We start from the raw sequence: 19,518 nt of genomic DNA, 5'->3' as shown, positions 1-19,518 counted from the left end.
GCTTGTGTCATCTTACAGCTAATTATAGAAGTGTTGGCATACAGTCACGACGTTTTTGGGCACCCGTCCTGTTTGCGAATCTAATCAATATGCGGATGACCTAAGCGGCCTCGTCATGACACGGAGCAAGCGGAGTCGGTCGAGGTAAGTGTGCGGTTGCCTTCCTGTTCATTTGTATGTGTATTTCTCCGAGTTTCCGAACCAGAATCACAATTATTTTTATGTCATCTTAAAGATAAACCATTCAGTTTAATTCCTATTTGTTTATTTTGTCTAATACATGCCTCTCGTTTCCACATCATCGACATGTTTGTATCATGGGCAACCGTGCGAGCTCTCTCTTGCCAGCAAAGATGGCTCCTTTCTCTTTGTTTGCCCTTCGCATATAGACGTCTATAGGCCTAGCCACTTCGGCGTAGACCTAGTCCGAATCGTTGTGTTTAGAGTATATCTGGCGTGGAGTTGAACAATCGATACTATTGGTAAATCTTTGAGTATAACTATACAAGTTCACATTCATGTAGGAGTGATTTTAACTTCTGTCGTCTGCCTAAGACTTGTAGAGCATTGGGCTGTCAGGCGTATATTGTTAGTCTATGTGTAGCCTACTTCGTTACACGCGGCCATTGATAATGCACGTAAATCTCGTCTCGTATTTCAAGCGTCTGCATTGCAAGCTACACACAGTAAAAGGTGTTTGGAGCTAGCAAGACGTTTTATGTTTGTTGCTACATCAACAGGCATACGATTGTTGTATTGTCTTCTTTGTGCTCTTGCCTACTGCTAAGACCACGAGCATGATAAATATGTCGTGTTGAGGTTCCTTTTGTCCGGTGAAGTACGTCTTACATAGGGTTTAGACAACCAATGATTGTAATGTTCTAGGAAGGTTACCAAGCTTGTATTGCATTCCATTCATTGTTCTGTGCAAAATCTTTACTTTTAGGTTAGAAGAATTGTGAAAAAAAGTTTCTCAATATTATTTTATTTTTTACATGCTTTTTCCACATATATAATAGTAAAGATTACAATGGACATTAGTCTCTCACTAATTTCTCATTCATTTATTCATTCAGTTTCTCACTTGGAAAAAGTACTAGTACTACTTTCTCAATCTTTACATTTACTGAATCTCCCATCAGCTTGTTCAGCCATAGTTGCTCTTTATATAAAAAGAGTCATTCCATAAGTTTTAGCCCAGTCATCATTAATTCCTACTCCGACATTATTAGAGGTATACAGCATGACACAACTCTTTTGAAAAATTATGTCTAACGTCCACATGCAGTTAGCAAAATAATGTCTGATTAGAAATTGATGATCAGTGGACTGTTATGAGCTTCTGGGAATACTTTCATTCCATCCGTATGGGTGCCGTCTGGCCCAACTCATTGAAAATTTGCTGTTGTCAAGATACTTAAAGAATAACATTGTTGTTAACCTTAGTCAGTGTCAATAGTCGTTTTTCATATTTTCAATGATATAAGCAATTTCTCAAGCGCGTAAGCGACTATGTCACGTGAGACCCGACATTGACAAGCGGTGAAATTCCAAAACAAACATGGTGAAACGTTGTGCCTGGGGCACTTGCAACAGCGACACTCGGTATAAGGACAAAGAGTATATGAAAGATGTAGAATTTTGGCCTGTCCCGAAGCCAAAAACGAGGTTACATGACACAAAGATATGGGTGCAAGCGTGTGGGAGAAAGTCGTTCACTGTTGCCAATGTAAACAAACATGCATATGTTTGTAGTAAACATTTTGTAGATGGTCGCCCGACAGATGTCCATCCGTACCCTGTGCGTGCGGATGCGCGTGGAAGAGTTGTTAGTGCTAGGAAACCTCCAGTCAGAAGAGAACTGTATACTACATGTACTAGTAAATCAGATAAGGGCACAATTATAAACGAGCAAAGCATTCTAAACGAGCCGGTTCCTGCACCTGCCGACTATGTGACCATTGCGGCAGACGATGATGCGCCACAGAAATCAGAGACCATCGACCTAATATCAGAGTCAGACGACAACATTCTACAAGAAGGTACAATATCCTGGTATTATACACTGCACTTCTGTATATATATACATTTGTAGTCAGTTTAGAGTTATAGACTGTAACTAGCAGAAACATATTGTATCATGTACATGTGCCTCTTGGGCTTGTGGTTTTATTTCAGATTGAGAAGTTCAATGTCCATTGTATCACTGAAACCTTAAAGTGTATACTGTATGTTTCTGGTAGAGGTAAAATTATGTATTTGGATCTATGAGTATGGATAATCAGAAACATGTATTCTGAAATTACATTTGTATGTAATCTTCACTGGATCTTTTAAAATTACTGTTACAACACACACACACACACACACACACACACACACACACACACACACACACACACACACACACATATACATGTAAATATATATACAAATAAAATATTCTTTCCACATATTGTCCGTTCGATATCATATACAGCACTGTATATTATTTCACAGATGATGACCATGCATATTGTAAACAAAAGCAAATGGCCACTGTTTCAACCCAGACAAATATCAGCTTGGAAGACATGTCTTGCTATGAGGATAAACACTTCCATGACACAGGAAACATGAAACGTAAGCTCCTAATGGATGATGTATTCAAAGATGACAGGTCATGCAAGTTTTACACAGGTGAGTACTAGTAAAATATATATGTTGGTCATTCTGTATAAATTAAATTTTGCATATACCTACCAGTATGATATTTCATAATTCTCTTTTGTTATCAACACCCTCTCATTTGTAATGTATTTATTTCACTTCTTTTTAAAATATCCCAGTGTATGAAAATTAACAGAAAGTTTGTTTATTGCAGGTATAACACTGGCAATCTTTATCACCTTCTTTAATATTCTGAAGTCAAAGGCTTCTTCGATGGTGTATTGGAACAGTGCTGATACCAGTGAGCCCCATGATTCAATGGTAATTACAGTCTACATTACACTGTATATTTATACAGTACATGTTTATAGATCACTAATTATACTAGATGCTTGTGAGAGTTTGATGATGAAGTTATCTGTGTGTGTAAAGTATATATTGTACATAATGTAACCCTGTCAATACTAGCCACAATATATCGCCCGGCTAGAGAGAACGTCTCTTTATATGGTTCAGTTGACCATCAGACTAGTAACCCAGAGGCCCGGAGTTCGAATCCTGCCAAAAACAGTGATTATAATTACATAAAATAATGTGCACTGCAGTTACAATAATAAATGAAATACAGTAGTCATGATCCACAGATACCAGTTACCCGTTTTACAATATAGTCATTACAATAATTTGACCTTAATTTTCAGACTCCAAAGAGAGGACCAAAACGGACACTTTTACTTCAGGAGGAATTTACCCTTACCCTTTTGCGACTCAGAAGAGGATTTGATACTAAGTCTCTCGGAAACATGTTTGGTATTTCAGAGAGTTCCGTTTGCCGCATATTTACCACATGGCTTAGCTTAATGTACGTTGATTTGAGTTTCTTGATAAGGTGGCCAACAAGGGAACAAGTCAGAGAGAACATGCCCAAATGCTTTAAGTATTTCAAAAAGACCAGATGTATAATAGACTGCACTGAATTTTTTGTACAAAGGCCAAGTCTCCCATCTGCTCAAAGAATAACTTACTCCAACTATAAGCATCACAACACTTTTAAGTGTCTTGTGGGTGTAAGTCCTAAGGGTTCCTTTATCTTTATATCTGACTTATTTACTGGCAGTATCTCGGATAAGAGAATTGTACAAGACTCTGGGTTTTTAAACAATATTGAGTTTGGCGACGACATCATGGCAGATCGTGGTTTTTTAATTCGTGGAGAATTGGCATTAAAAGGTGCAACTTTAAATATTCCACCTTTCTCAATGGGAAAACAAATGTGCAGTAATGCCACAACTAAAACCAGACGCATTGCACGAGCTCGCATCCATGTTGAGAGAGCCATTGGCCGATTGAAAAACTTTGCAATTTTGCAGGGTGTTATTGCACTTAGTATGAAACCTTTGTACACTCAAATAGTTAAAGTGTGTGCAATGTTGTGCAATCTTGATAAACAATTAGTTAAATAGAGGATCATACATGATTGGCTATGTAATATGAAATTTATCAAATTAGTTCAATAATTTGATATGCCACGAGCCTTTAGGTGAGTGGCATATCAAATTATTTACGAGTTTGATAAATTTCATATTACCTAGTCTGAAATCAGGATTGTAAGATTCTATTTATCACATTACTTTTATTTAAATATGGCTAACGGGCCAGTTACGTGATAAATGAAGTTTTATGACAGAGTATTTGTTGTGGAAATTTTTTCAACTTGTATGAGAATATGAACAGAAATGCCAAGTGGTATACTGTAAACCAATTTTCTTTCTTATGCAATTTAAGTTCACAAGTTTTATATCCACAAATTAACATCTACATCTTTTATATTGATAGAATATTAATTAATTTTTTTCAAATCCATGATTGTTAATCTTTGTGAACTTGTTTTGAAATAGAAATCACAAAATTTAGTAGCCGCAAAAGACAGTTGGTTTTCTAAGAGGTCAAATAAAATACAACAAAGTGTACCAAGTTTTGAAGATTTTCAAGATTGTTTTATTCACTCATAGAGGTGCAATGAGTGTAACAATCAAATATTTTCAACAGATCAAGTTCATAACAAGTTTAACATACTACAATACATATAAAAAAAATAAAAGAATATGGTACATAATAAGATCATATCATTTCAAGTGTCAATGGCTTTAGATCATTACTCAAAAGCCAAAACTGCAATTTTTTTGAAACTGTAACAATATTAGCAAAGTATTTGACTTGATGTATTTAATTGATAATGTGACAGTTTTTTGTCAGATGACTCAGATCTAATGATAAGACATTCATCATTCTACAATGTAACAACAAACCAAGGCCACAGCCTGCACATTGTACCTACTTGTGAACATTCTCAAATAAAAAACTATTGAATGAGGATATACCTGAATGTTTGTGTTATCATTTATGAAAGTTAATTAATTTAATAATTATAGTAAATGATATAGCACCATGACATTTATATAGATTGTTCAATGAATACTGATCAATATCCTTTAACAGTTAACTCCTGTATCATAGAACAGTTCAGTAGATGCTAGACTGGCCACAAGACCCTAAGTTTATTGATAAGACTTTCTCAGCAGAGTTCTTCACTAGATTATCTCCCCTGGTTTGAAATCTAGAATCGGATGTGTAGTATAGAGACAAAAATAATCAAACCAAATTTTAGTGATGTTTTTCAATATTCTTAGAGACTGGTGGCCAGTCCAAGTAGATGCATGTAATTACTGTTTAGATTCAAACAATGATTTGACAACATGATTTCTGAAGAATTGATCGAGTTTGCTGAGCATTCTATGATAAAATTCCTTGTCAAAACTGGCATGAGCCACACAAATTCCCTTTTTAGTATACAAGATAAGGTCAGAACATTGCAAGTTATAAATTCCCATTTGGCCTTGGATCTGATGATAATATTCAGAATCTTCTGTAACTATAAGTTCACCATTTTCATTGTAAGTACAGCCATTCTGTAAACATACATCCTTTGGATTATCTTCCCTTCTGGTGAAAGGGCACTTCACTTCAATGAGTTTACTGCCATGACATTTGCACTGAATGAACCCATCAACAGAACAACCAATATATGGCATGGTTGAATGTAACCGTAAGCCCTTCCTGGATAAACGAGCATGTATGTGAGTTTTACGACAAACTCTCATATATAGCTGGATAGCTGTGTTCTCCTTCTTCTTACCCCATAGCAGAGGGGGAGCTGAGCATTCCTCGTAGTCTCCTAAGAGTGTCTTCATCAAGGAAGGGGGGCACTTGTCATTATCCACAGCCTTGCACACTTTAGAAAAGTTGGATGCAGTTATTCTGCCCTTTCGGAGTTCTTTCCAGTTTTTGTTCTCTGATTGTGTTAATGTGCATGTTTCAACATGAGATATGTTTTCCTCAGTCAATGAGAGCAGTTCCACAAACTCCTCCTCGGTATTGGCATTCCTCAGTATATCTGATACAAACAAAGATGGACATTCGTGGCATTGTTCCTCCATATGAACATCAGTGTTAGGTGTGTTGACATCTAGAAGTTCCAAAACCTGCATATCTGGGGAAATCTGAAAATGAAACTAAACTAGATATAGGTATCTATAAAAATAAGACTACAGTGGTATTTACTGCATATTCATATCTAGCAAATTACATATGCCTGGACAAACTGTAGCTGTTTTCTCACTCAGTAGTTTAGTATGAATCTAATTTATTTGCATTAGAATCCTCTATAATACTAGACAAACTAGAATATCATAAACTAATGTTAAACTTAGAATGCAGTGTATTAGTAAAGATAGAACAATTAAATCATGGACAGATGACACTAAAAGATTAAACAAAAATTAAACAGTTTTAATATAAGTATTTTGTGTTATTTTGTACCTCTCTAAGGCTTTGAGCAATGTCACTGATATCTGTCTCTGTGTAACTCTGTCTATGGTCCAAACAACGAGGGTCAAAGTGTTGAGCACTGGACTGCTGATAGTCGTCGGCTGTACTAGTATACCTGCCAATAAAATATGGTATTATCAAGTGAGTCTATTAAATATTAAATTATATTTATCAACTGAGCTGAATTCCTCTGAATGGCTTAAATAATTTTGGTACTAAGTGAATAATGGTAATATATAAAAATGGAACAAGTTATAAATCACCTGATAAACAATTAAGCTATAAAAGCTCTTTAGATTCACAGTGATTTTATTTCCTTTTGTAAGTTACACTGTACTATAATTAGCTTACAGAACAAATTTTATATACTTTTGCTCCCCCCCCCAAAAAAAAAAAAAAAACATAAAAAAAAAATTCATTTAACTAACATGAAGCTAAAACAATTTACATACATCAGCAAATGTAGTACATTATTTCGGTTTTATTGTTATAATTTTGCAAGTAGATCTAAAACCATGTATAGAGATCGTCTGTAGACTTAATTGAGAACTCGTTTAATTCGAACACTCGGATAACTCGAAGTTGTATCTCGGTCCCTTCAAGTTTGTATTAACCGAGTTCCACTGTACATAAAACTTGTAAAATTATAATTGCACATTCAGTTAACTTGTGATACTTATCAAGCGATAGTCAATGTACCTTGCTTTCATAACCTTCAGTTGCTTTATTGGGACTGGACAGTCATGTTGTCGTGGACGTTTCACCCAAATGTTGTCACCATCTGTCACCGACTTTACTTCAAATGCCTCAATTTCATATAGTGTAGCCCCAATATGTCTGCATGCACCATCAGCTCTGTTATCAGAAGAAAATTATTTCATTGTATTTCATGTATTGTTTGTACACTGCTGGTACAAGCACACAAATTACTTGGATAAAACAAGAACATTTACAATAAATGGTCTTCCAATGCCTATTTGGGGAACTGAAATAGCATAAGCTAAGGAATTGTCAGTATGATATAATATAAGTTTAAGAATATAGTAAACCTCCAAATATTAACTGCATTGTCACAATAAATTCACACTTTTCAAATTCAGGGATAAGCTTACTTGTTGATTTAAATTTTATATAGATATTTCTATTACAAAAAATATACATTATACAATTTCTTACCCTCCTATGCAAGTACAGTAAGCCATCTTGATGTCACCAATATCCTTCCCACAAACAATCCACACGTCGTATGCTGACTTCGACAAATAAGTCACATCCTTCTGAGTCGGCTTGACTGTAGCCCTAAATGCGCAAACATCGCTGGAAGGTCGGACTTCGCTGAACTGCAGGTCTTGAACATGGCCATCAAAATACAGTCTATACTCGTCACACGACTTGTATGCCTTCAGTTTACGTTTATCATATGTTGATATCTTATTTATAAGATAGTTGAACACGTCATATAAGCTGATGTTTGGAATATAGGATAAATCCGACGTATAATTGTCTAAAACAAATGGATCTGGTATCCCGTACGTTGCAGGTGTACACGATTTGTCGCCGCTACATGTCGCACAATCAGGGTCTATGGGCAAGTTTATAGCTTCTACAGCTTGGCACAGATCTATCAAATGTGTTTTCTTCAAATTTGTTGTCGTTATACCTCTAATCTTTAGAAACCGCTGTAATTCTGGTACTTTCTTCGTAGATACTTCCGCATTCGCCATGTTGTTTCTATGTAAACAATGATGATGATGCGGACCAAATGATGTCGGGTATCACGTGACTAAGCGAATTTCTAAGCACGGATCCGGATGCGGACCAAATGTACCTGAAAATGGTCTATTATGGTTTCGACCGATTTGAAATTCAGTTTGATTCAGGCAAAATAGCAACTGAAGCCCGGTATCGGTTCGACGTCATACCGTCATGCCCGGTCGCGACGTTACAATATATATCACAAACTAACGTTAGATCTGTCACGATATCGGAACCCATTCAGAGTACATTAACACCCCCAGTTGATAAGCCCCATGATCTATATTTGTCAGACAAAGATTCATTAGAAGATTTTGATGTTGACAGATTCATTGCTTCAGAGGTCAACAAAAACACTAAGAAAAAAACTGATTTAGATATGAAAAAAGTACGAGATTTTTTTCAGAGTGTTCTCAAGGAAAACAGGCCATTAGAATCAATTCCGCCAGTTCAGCTGAACAAGTTACTTTGTATCTTTTTTATGAATGTTAGAAACAATCATGGAAAGGAATATGAACCTGCTAACCATTAGAAACATGGCATGTAGCATTGATCGGTATTTGAAATCGAAAGATTACGGCAAACAACTAACAACAAGTGTAGAGTTTTCTAAGGTAATGGAGGTTATCAAATCTGAACAAAAAAAAGCTAAAACGAGAGGGAAAGGGCAATTTAGAAAAGAGGGCTGATGCTGTTTCAGACAAAGACATAGATAAATTGTATGACGTAGGTCAACTTGGTTCACACAACCCTGACAGTTTGTTAAGAACAGTTTGGTTTCTAAATACTGTGCATTTTGGCATGCGAGGTGTTACTGAACACAGGGATATGTGTTGGGGGGATATTAAGCTATGTAAAGATTCAGAGAATAATGAGTACATTGAATTTCGTGAACTAAAACAAGGCCTGGATCAAATCCTAAGAATGTAAGGGCCGTCCCCCCGCGCGCCTGGGCTACCCCTAAAACCCCATCACGCTGCCCTGTCGCCACTTATAAGGTCTACCAATCTCGCCGTCCGCCAACATACTGCCATGATGATGCCCCCTATTATATCGCCACTAATACAAATATGGACAAATCTAGCAGTGGTTTAAGTGCCAGCCTGTCGGCGTAATATAAACTGGGAAGATTCATGACTACAATGGCAGAAAATGCAGGTACTATTTTATGAATTCATCCTAAACTTCCATTATAATAAACAGCTGCTGTCAACAAAATAACAAAAACTAAGCCCCGCCCCTTTCAGATTGTACACAGGCTATACAATGTATTACAGTGTGTACTGAAACAGTACACGATGTCATGTTGCATTTCAAAAATTTCACACAACAGGTCAAGGTCGATTGTCCTGGTTATTTGCACTTTAATACTAAATGATTACTGAATTATGACCCGTGATACAGGATTTTTCAATATTTGCAATAAAATGTTTTAGGCTTGACGAGCAAAACAGGGGGAAATGGAAAGCGCCTCACGAACCATAGCGCAAGAAAGTATCTTGTACAGAAGTTGAATGATAACGGGTTGCCTCCCAATCAGATTATGCAGGTATTAATAAATATTCTTGTACGTTAAATAATAACAAAATGTGTGTTTTTAATGCAGACTTACCTTTATTTAAGAAAATACATCCCATCACAAATATTTCGGTACAGTAGGGCTACTGTAACTTTTTTACGAATCACTTGCATATTTTTGCATTTTTTTTTATCCTTTCAGATTTCCGGACACAAGAACATCCAGAGTATTAACAATTATTCGACAATAAACTCAAACCAACATAGGACGATCTCAAGAACATTGTCGAACGCGCACTCAGAGCAGATCGGTCAGCCAGCAAACAATCCATCATCCGGCCCCCGGCCATCATCACTAGTGTCATCAAACGGTGATGTTTCAACTTCAAAACGTATCAAACAGACCACCATTACCAAAACACGCTCCCGTCATTGTTTTCGGGGACCCATTAATGGTGGATCTTTCACAATAAACATCAAAAAACAAGTCCGTGTGTACTTGTAGGAAACGCCAAAGGCCAAGGGTGCTTTACTCCGACAGTGACACGGACTTGAGTGGGTTGAACATTCCGCGCGGGAAAATTACGTCACATGCCGAGGCCACACAACTGTTAAATTTGCGCGCATATAGTCCCCCGGTCAATATGATTTAAAGACAACGAAATGACTGGGTTTCGGATATCAAATACATTTAATTATCATTATTTTATAGAAATATTTGTGTACTATCAATTATTAAAGTAATAAAAAATAATTACGAAATTGAATGTTTTGCATATTAATTAGTTTCTGTATCATACAGGTTATATCACTACGCCTAATTTGCATACGGAACTCTAGTAAAAAAAACCGTGGGCCTATTGTCACGAAAAACATTGTGGTAGAAACAGGTCACACCACTCGCAACTATTGGATACTGAATTAATTTCCCTCTCGTGAATTATTTTTTAAAAGTTACAAAAGACACTCGCTAAAGCTCGTGTCTTTTGTAACTTTTAAAAAATAATTCACTCGAGTGAAATAAAATTCAATATCCAATAGCTGCTCGTTGTGTAACCTCTATATATAACACATTTTATGATTAGTCATTTTGAAAGTCAAAACCCATTCATGATTTTTTTCTCGAATTGTATCTACAAAGAATGTTTTACATGTAAAGGTAGATCCGCATTTCCAAAATAAACATCCGTGAGTTTAAATAAATGTTTAAGAAATTAAAAACTAATCGTATTAGAAAACATTTTTAACGATTAGTTTTATACAATGAATCACACAGAATTTTCCAAAATATGAGACATCACAAAATTTCGTATGTCTTTCTTTTGTGCAAGTAATTGCCAACTTTTGTCGTTTGTGAATGTCAAAAATCAACATTTTTTCATAACTTGCCTAGATAAAAACGCCCATTAACATTAGGAATAAAATTTTTAAAGGTTGATCTAAAAAGATTTTCCCCTCGAAACCTATGACACAAAAAACAAGAATAAATTTAACGAAGATCATGGTATTGGACCTCAGATTGATTCGATAGAATGTACATTGCAATAACGATTAATCCTGCGTAAATCTAGTAAACATGTAATGGACCTGAATATGTCAACATTTTGCCGTTCTCTAAAATAAAATTACCTGACGGTTTTGTGAAAATGTTCATACTTCTGGCAAAAAATAACGACCAGTGAGTAGGGTGAAAAATTAACGTGTTTAATTTACGTACTGCATCAATTTTTTTAGATATGCAAAATGTCTGGAACCATACTTTATCACCATGATGTAGGGGAGCAAAATTTTGAAGTTAATAACTTGTCATTCCAGATCACACCAAGTATTTGGGTCAAATAAATGCATTCCATTTAAGCAAAACTGTTGACCAACCTTTTCATTTGGGAAAACAATGATATAATGTAAAACTCAACGCCAGGTTCGGGCCTTTGTTGTTCAAGTGAATTCAAGTTTGTATGATGTAAATTCAAATGATAATTATTACAAATGAAAGCTTATTCTCCTCTCCGGTTCAAAATTTCCCATGATTGAAAAAAAAAAAACGTGTTGCGTATTTTACAGGATTTCTGTTTTCAAAATTGCAAATTATGGAGAAAAGTCTAAAATAAACTTCGCAGAATACAAATTTTAGATGTAAATGACAAAAAACATATTAACTGATTGTGGAGTGGATGTTTCAGGAACATTTCTGTAAATTCCGGGAAAAAAGTCAAGCATCATGGACTCATATTAGATATTGATTGAAAAATGAGATTAAAAGGTGTCTAATAATAACAAATTTTTCAATACAATGTGCTTGCATGTTCAACAGTGAATATCAATTTAGGAAACTTTAAAAAATAATGTAAGCGTATTCTGAATAATTCCTAAATTACCATTAGGTATTGGCGTGATAAGCATATATTGTGAAATTTTTATCACAATCGGTCCTCTTTTCGGGACGATTTGGAATGTAATTTTAAGGTTTGAATCATTCAGGGGCAAGATAAAGTCAAAACCTGATTTTTAGTATAAAATATGCCATGTAAAATGTGTAAATAACTTTGGTTAGACTGATCAGGTTTACCGAAAAAAAAACAATGTGTATGAATACATTCGAACAAGTTGTCTTTACCTAAGATGGTTCAAGACAAAAAACTTGCAATCACGTACTAGGATCCAAATTAATTAGGAAAAAACCTTCATTTTCCACAGGAAATTATTTCTGATGTTCAGTAGATGAATGTCTTGAGAAGGTATTAGGATATACAGATAATAGAGTTGCAAACTTCAATAAGTTTTTTGCGTAGTTTTGACTACATTTCTACCAATTCAGTTGAAATGCCTTTTCAACCGATTGCATAAACGTTGAATTGGACATGTTCCCAATAAAATATCATTATATCAACAAATCGAAGGTAAATATTCTTATGACAAATCAAATACGAGACCTTTTCAATTTCCAAAGATCGCTTTAACAACAGATTTTGGAACAAAGTTAAGACATAATCTTAATTGCCTTCTACCCAACTTAATTTAATGATGGTATCCCTGAATTTTTGTTTAGAAAATATGTCAATTTTAATCATTACAATCACCATACACACTTAAATTTGAATGGGCCGTGAAAATGGAACATGTTGCCAAGATATTTGAAACGTTAATTTCGCCTACGACCTCCAAAATTTTGCATAAATATCGAATTAAGCACTGAAATCTGTTATCAAAGACTTACATTCGAGAAGAACAGAAATGGGCAGGTTTATTACTGCGACGACCATGCGAAAAATTGTTTAAGTGATATAATCGTCACTGAAAAAAACGAAATTTTAAAATATTTTTAATGAATTTCGGAAATTCTACTTTGTCATTTACGTTTTGAAATAGTGGGACAGAATCATGCACTTGAATTGAGTTTGTGAGACTCAATTGTCTTCGATATACACAATTATCGGGACCGTCACGATGAATTTTCAGAAACTGTAACTCAAGAATTAAATTGGTAATAAAGATTACAAGGTACATTTTCAATGCTTGAATAGCCTTTGGTGTAATAAATGAATAATAAAACATACCGATAAAAAGTAATAGGACTCATCTCGGTATATATGTTTACAACATGTGTGGACGTCCGGGTAGTTCCTGTTTGTCTGATTAGGGGACGTGTAGTATTACATTATAGTCCAAGTTTTGTTATCAAAAGAAAGTTTGGGAGTAAAGCGTTTGCGTTAGACCCGGATTGACAATAATCCCGCAGAGTAAAAAAGCCAAAGCGCATTGCCGACGAATGTCAGTCTGATATCAACACTCAGCTGAGAAGGATCGGAGAATATCAGGTATAATGCTAAAACAGTTGTTTCCCCTTAATAGAGTGTTTTGGCAGCGGCTCGTTGACCTTCAGTTATAGGTCAATGAACTACGGCGTACATAGTATAGTCGGTAGACAACAACCACAGCGATGGTTAGCGAGACTTCATAGGCTGGTCAGCGAGACTACAAGTAGTCCGGCGACAACGTAGTATTGTCGGAGTCACAGGACAGTGAACTATACAATATAACCACAAGGTGGTTAGCAGACTACATAGGTTAGTTAGCGACTACAAGACGGCGACAACGTAGTTGTCCGGGAGTCACAGGACAGTGGACTATAGGCATATAACCACAAGGTGGTTAGCGACTACATAGGTAGTCAGCGACTACAAGGATAGTCAGCGACAACACTGTTGTCGAGAAGTCATCGGCTAGCGATAGTCGGCGACTAGGCCAGTAACCACAGGGTGGTTAACGACAACACGTAGTGTCAGTGACAATAAAAGTGAGGACCACGGGGTGCTGAAAAAGACGACTATAGGATATAGTCAGTGAATATAATGATTGTTATTGTTGTATACCCAAAACTAATTAAGACCAGGTGTCACGAATGGTCAGGCAGACCACTGTATATATAACTTATATATCGTTAAAGAATGTCTATAAATGTTAATTCGCTCGGAATTTATGCAATGTTTTAACGCTACCAAATAGTATCATATCTGTATATATCTTATTTGCTTCTGTAGACTAGTCACTAACAAAAGATCATTCACTAACTCATAAGTGACGAACCCATTTAGAAACGTCACAGTTTTTTTGGTGGCAGCGGTGATGGATCTTGGTTATTTGACAACGTTTTTGTAATATAAATGTAATCAAGTTGTACTACACTTTGAAATTCTTAAAAATTACAGTACTGTAAATTAATTTTTGTAATAAAATCACTAAACGGTGTGGTTGTTTGTTGTTCTCAATCATCATGGCGGAAGCCATATCCGTGATCTTTTGGGTGATGAGTCTGACCATGGCCTTGATTTGACAATAAATTCCGGTCAGCGGAATTTTGATTTTCTCCCCATTCTCACAACCCTATATACCCAATATACCATATGGCCCAAAAGTTCAGTATACTGACTCTGGGTTGGGGGGAAGGGAGAAGGATACTCGCCCCCAAAAGTGGTGAAACTGAACCTTGATACGAGTTTGGGGTTACAAAATGAAAGTATCCAAAAGGTTGAGAAAGAGATCAGCGATCTCAGAGAACAGATGTTGCAAATGAAAACTGACAAGTTACAATCTGTTGGCAAGAACAAAACCGGCGACATCAGAACAAACCAAAGGGCACATATCAGGTAGTCACGAGTTTTACCATGTCACGACACGCAAGAAACAATCATACAGAACTACTGGTCATGATGTTGATGAATCAGATGATGAGCATGGCGAATTCAGTGACACGACCAGGAAACAGAAAAAGAAAACTGTTAATGTGAAAGCATCAACATACGATGGCACAACTCCCTGGGTTGACTTTAGGTCACATTTTGAGGCTTGCTCGAGAATACAAATCGCTGTCCACTAGTGAGAAAGGTCTCCACCTAAGCGGTGTCGCTACGAGGCCAAGCTCAGGCATATTAGGTGACCTCGATATTGCTGAGCAGGAGGATTATGGGGCACTGGTCAAGAGCCTTCAGAAGAAAGGTTTGCTCCCCCTAACCAGACGGAGTTGTATAGGGGTCCAGTTAATGGAGAGACGCCAAAAGGCTAAACGAAACTCTACCAGAGTTGGGGCAAGCCATCAGGCGGCTTGTAAACTTGACATACCGTAACCGTGTGTCAAGTGAATGTTAAGGAAACGTTGGCTGAAGCATGCAGTTCATAGAGGCACTCGCAGACTCAGAGATGCGCATACGCATCAAGCAGGCTAGGCCCCTAAGAATTTGATTTGAGGCTATACAGTTTGTCAGTAGAGTTAGTTTAGAAGCCTACAACCGCTGCGAGAAGAAGTCAACAGAAGGCCAGTCATATCTCCGTAACACTACTAGTAAATGCTGAACCATCTGAACAGTCAGAGATGCTTAAGCTGTTGCAAGATATGCAGAAGAAGTTAGAGTCCTAAGAAAAAGATGTTGGGAAAGATGAAAACTAAGAACAAGCCCACAACACAAAAACCAATACTTGTCAAAAACAGAAGCTGTTTTTAATTGTGTGAGAGGAGGGACACTTCCGGAGAAACTGTCCTCAGCCTAACAAAAAAAAAAGACTGGTGCCCAGCAATTGAACACTCATCGCCGTCGACAGCGACGGAAGAAGCCGAGAGCTGGCATAGGGTCCTCAACTGCAGTGCAAGAGTCCGGCATGTATATAGCTGCCGATGTGCACGGAACAAAAGTAAATCTTTTGGTTGATACGGGGGCGACAGTCACCATTAAATAGAGCGCGTCTTTGATCAAGTTCCAGACTCAGCGAGACCCCGCTTGAATAAATTTAGTTCAATCAAGAGGTTTTGCTTATACAGCCACTGGTGAGAAGCTAAAGGTCAAAGGCAAGGGTAGTTTTGCTTGTCATCAGACTGAACAGCACAAAGTAACGAATATTTGTGTTTGAAGGCATTGTAGCCAAGATTAAAATTACCGATGGTATACTGGGACTAGACCGCAATGCAGGACCGAAATGGCTCCATTGATATTTCAAGAGAGGTGTTACTCATTCTTGACGCATGTGTGAAAGTACCAACAACCTATAAGGGTGCATAAAGTGGGTTTAAGTACTAACCTGGACTTTCTAGTATTTACCTAAAGAGACAAAAATGGCTGTATCCAGCCAACAAGGTCGTTGGACTTCAGAAGACAATGTATGCTTTGACCCGGAAGACGAAGCCGTCAGTTAGAACTAATTTCAAGTAAAAAGCCAGATACTTTTGTTCCTAAAATTCAAAAAAGAGCATTAGTCGCCCAAGACTTGGCATTGATCAGTATGATAAGATACTGTACCTGTGAGATTGAGAATCTAAGTATCCAGAATGAAAGTCCACAGTTTTTACCCTGAGGCGACGATTGCACAAGTCAGCACTGTCGATAAGTGTTAGGTAATGGGAAATTCGACTACCCAAACACCTAAAAAGACAGTCCGGACTAAGGGCTGACGAAATGATTCAATCAAATCTATTGGATGAGTCCAAACTACAATCTTACAGAAGAGCAAAAATAGAACAACGCTGCATAACGAAGTTGCTTTTATAGTAACAATAAACCAGGGGTACTTTATAAAATGTTACTGCCGACGTTTAGAAGTAGAACAAATGATGTAATCCAACATAGGATAGAGTTGAAATCAAAGGGGGCAAAGACCAATACCATGGCCAGTAAGAAGGTCAAATAAACCAAGAAATCATGAGGTAAGACAGACACCTGCGTTAAATCAAAGATTTTGCCCAATCGGTCAACCGAACTTTTTCGAAGAACGTTTTGAGAGCCAAAAGGAAAAGCCAAGAGTAAAACAAGTGAGGCCTATGAATGCAAACTGCTGGTTCCAGCAAACGAATACAAGTCTGAGCAAGTGAGTGAGGATGGCATTTTAAGCGGCAAGAATAGAACCACAACATGGTCATATGGCGAAGGACAGCACCTGCCAAACACTCCCGACAATATCTTGTTTTAGTGTAAGGCTGAGTTTATAGACAGTTTTAAGTTCGATTATACTGTACTACAGACCTCTGTCAGAAACTATTAACTTCATATTTCAAACTAGTCATTGTTTGTAAATATGTATGCTAAGATTATTTGTAAATTCACTTTTTGATGGTTTAGAAGCGTGGAAGCTCCCAACTCATGCGAAGGCGTGGGTCAATTAATAATATATAATAATAAACTCATACCGAGATCAGGCATCTGCTGTACAAATTAGGTTACCAACATGTGGTAGTGTCCGGGTTTCCTGTTATTTGTCTCGGTTTATTACACACGCTGGCTAGTCAAGTTTTGACGCTAGCGAAGTAAAAGCGCTTTGCAAAGACCCTTACTCAATGACAAAATCCTGAGGGTATCAAAAGTCCCTCGCACTTGCAGCGACGAATATAAAGTCATGTCCTGAACATCCAACACTTCAATCTGAGAGAGATCGGAGAATATCAGGTATACTGCTATAAATCAACAGTATTCCCCTTGATAGAGTGTTTGCAGCGGCTCGTGACCTGTGATAGGGTCAATGACTACGCATACATAGTATACGTCCTGTCGGTATAGTAACAACCACAGCAGTGTTAGCGACTACACATAGGTAGTCAGCGACTACAAGGTAGTAGCGGGCGACAACGTAGTTGTCGAGAGTCACAGGACAGTGCGACTATACTATATAACCACAAGGTTTGGTTAGCGACTACAAGGTAAGTCGGCGACAACGTAGTTGTCGGGAGTCACAGGACAGTGACTATAGGGCCATATATAACCACAAGGTTGGTTAAGCGACTACATAGGTAGTCAGCCTGACTACAAGGTAGTCATGGCAGCGACAACACTGTTGTCGAGAGTCATCGGGCTAGCGATAGTCTCGGCGACTAGCGCCAGTAACCACAGGGGTGGTAGAACGACTAAGACGGTAGTCAGTGACACTGACCATGGACCACGGGTGGGTTGACGACTATAAGGATATAGTCGGTTAATATAGATTGTTTGTTGTATATCGCACAATCTTTAAGACCAGGTGGCCGATGCGTCAGTGCAGACCACAGTATATAAAAACATATATATGTGAATATTGTATTTTTAATCGCCTCGAATTTATATGCAATGTGTTTATACGCTACCAAAATAGTAGATCCATCAATCTCGTTATCAAATTCATTGCTTCTAAAGACTAGTCACTAACCAAGATCATTTCACTAATAAGTGACGAACCCCAATTAGAAACGTCGGCACCATCTGTTTAGGGTTAAAATATGGCAAAAAAAATTCGGGTCGGCAAGGTAACAGGATTTTCTTTTTTATAAATTAGTCATTCACTCTACAGCAAATGCTGGGAATATGGAGTCTGAGATAAAACATTACTGACTTTTAATTTTTTCTTTTGTAGAAACAGTGAGAATAAAAATTATGGTCCGAGTCAAAAAATAAAGGAACGAGACTCAGGCTAACCCCTAAACAGACACTTTATTTTTGCCTCATCACCAGTGTCGTTCACAAAATAATCCATATAGACTGCAGATTGATACCCCCCCCCCCCCCCTTTTCAGAGTAAGTGTTTATGTATATAGAACTTACCGAGACGTATAAATGAAAGTGTGAAATATTATTTTCCACAGTTGCGACCAAAAAGAGTCTGGTCCAGCACAAAGCTTAAAGTAACGATAATGGTATATCTGAAACATAATAGCAAATAACAAATGTATCTCAAATTTTCTGAGCATTGATAATTACACACCAAATATTAACAATCCTACCAAACAATCAGGAAACAGTTTAGAAAATATTAATGAACTTTAGTACATACTGTCAAGGTCCTTATAATACTTTTGGAGAAGCCTGAACACTCATGCAATGTGTTTGGTGTAAGAGTTCCATTACAGTCAACTTCATCAAATTTGACTCCAGCTACGAACATCAGGTATAGTAAAAGACAATTATACATGTATGAATACTTGAAATTTGTGTATAACGAAACCCGCCAAAATGTTGTTTCAGAAGATAAGAATATGAAACAACATTAAATTGGAAGAAGCCTAGAACAGCTCAGTTTTTACATGGCTTACCTTCCTTGGTATATGTGTCCTTTACATTTCTCATCATCATAATATCCTTTCACACAACATTCTCCTGGATTTACTTGCCTTTCCAATTGGAAAGTGGCAAAAGTTCTCTTTTGTAAGGTTCCCACTCCTGAATCAACAATGCAATACATACATAAACAGAATGAACA

The 19,518-nt window shown here is 37.0% G+C and overlaps 2 protein-coding genes and 1 long non-coding RNA gene across 3 annotated transcripts; 2 read left to right on the top strand and 1 right to left on the bottom strand.

Annotated features, from left to right (window-relative positions):
• The first annotated feature begins 1,043 nt into the window (after positions 1-1,043).
• Positions 1,044-4,753, top strand: LOC138312487 (uncharacterized). The gene is made up of 4 exons (XM_069253344.1): positions 1,044-2,042; positions 2,500-2,679; positions 2,864-2,970; positions 3,351-4,753. The coding sequence occupies exons 1-4, from the start codon at positions 1,562-1,564 to the stop codon at positions 4,110-4,112; spliced, it is 1,530 nt and encodes a 509-aa protein (XP_069109445.1). The 5' UTR covers positions 1,044-1,561; the 3' UTR covers positions 4,113-4,753.
• LOC138312486 (uncharacterized) lies at positions 4,621-8,278 on the bottom strand. Its single transcript, XM_069253343.1, has 4 exons — positions 7,714-8,278; positions 7,237-7,392; positions 6,529-6,652; positions 4,621-6,209 (listed from the first exon to the last, which is right to left on the bottom strand). The coding sequence occupies exons 1-4, from the start codon at positions 8,259-8,261 to the stop codon at positions 5,373-5,375; spliced, it is 1,665 nt and encodes a 554-aa protein (XP_069109444.1). The 5' UTR covers positions 8,262-8,278; the 3' UTR covers positions 4,621-5,372.
• A 1,130-nt stretch (positions 8,279-9,408) lies between these two features.
• LOC138312491 (uncharacterized) lies at positions 9,409-10,178 on the top strand. The gene is made up of 3 exons (XR_011206961.1): positions 9,409-9,450; positions 9,729-9,841; positions 10,013-10,178. It is a non-coding gene; the product is annotated as an uncharacterized lncRNA (long non-coding RNA).
• The last annotated feature ends 9,340 nt before the right edge of the window (positions 10,179-19,518 follow it).

The sequence above is a fragment of the Argopecten irradians genome, unplaced genomic scaffold (genome assembly GCF_041381155.1).
Source record: "Argopecten irradians isolate NY unplaced genomic scaffold, Ai_NY scaffold_0340, whole genome shotgun sequence".
Taxonomy (NCBI): Eukaryota; Metazoa; Mollusca; class Bivalvia; order Pectinida; family Pectinidae; genus Argopecten; species Argopecten irradians.
Note: the sequence above shows the minus strand (reverse complement) of the source record. Positions and strands in the feature narration are given on the sequence as shown.

Bases quoted from the DNA above. Each gene is read 5' to 3' on its own strand.
- LOC138312487 (XM_069253344.1), top strand. From the start codon at position 1,562: ATGGTGAAACGTTGTGCCTGGGGCACTTGCAACAGCGACACTCGGTAT. The intron at 2,043-2,499 runs GTACAATATCCT...ATTATTTCACAG, and splicing joins CGACAACATTCTACAAGAAG to ATGATGACCATGCATATTGT. The intron at 2,680-2,863 runs GTGAGTACTAGT...TGTTTATTGCAG, and splicing joins GTCATGCAAGTTTTACACAG to GTATAACACTGGCAATCTTT.
- LOC138312486 (XM_069253343.1), bottom strand. From the start codon at position 8,261: ATGGCGAATGCGGAAGTATCTACGAAGAAAGTACCAGAATTACAGCGG. The intron at 6,653-7,236 runs GTACATTGACTA...TTTTATTGGCAG, and splicing joins CTGAAGGTTATGAAAGCAAG to GTATACTAGTACAGCCGACG. The intron at 6,210-6,528 runs GTACAAAATAAC...TTTCATTTTCAG, and splicing joins TTGCTCAAAGCCTTAGAGAG to ATTTCCCCAGATATGCAGGT.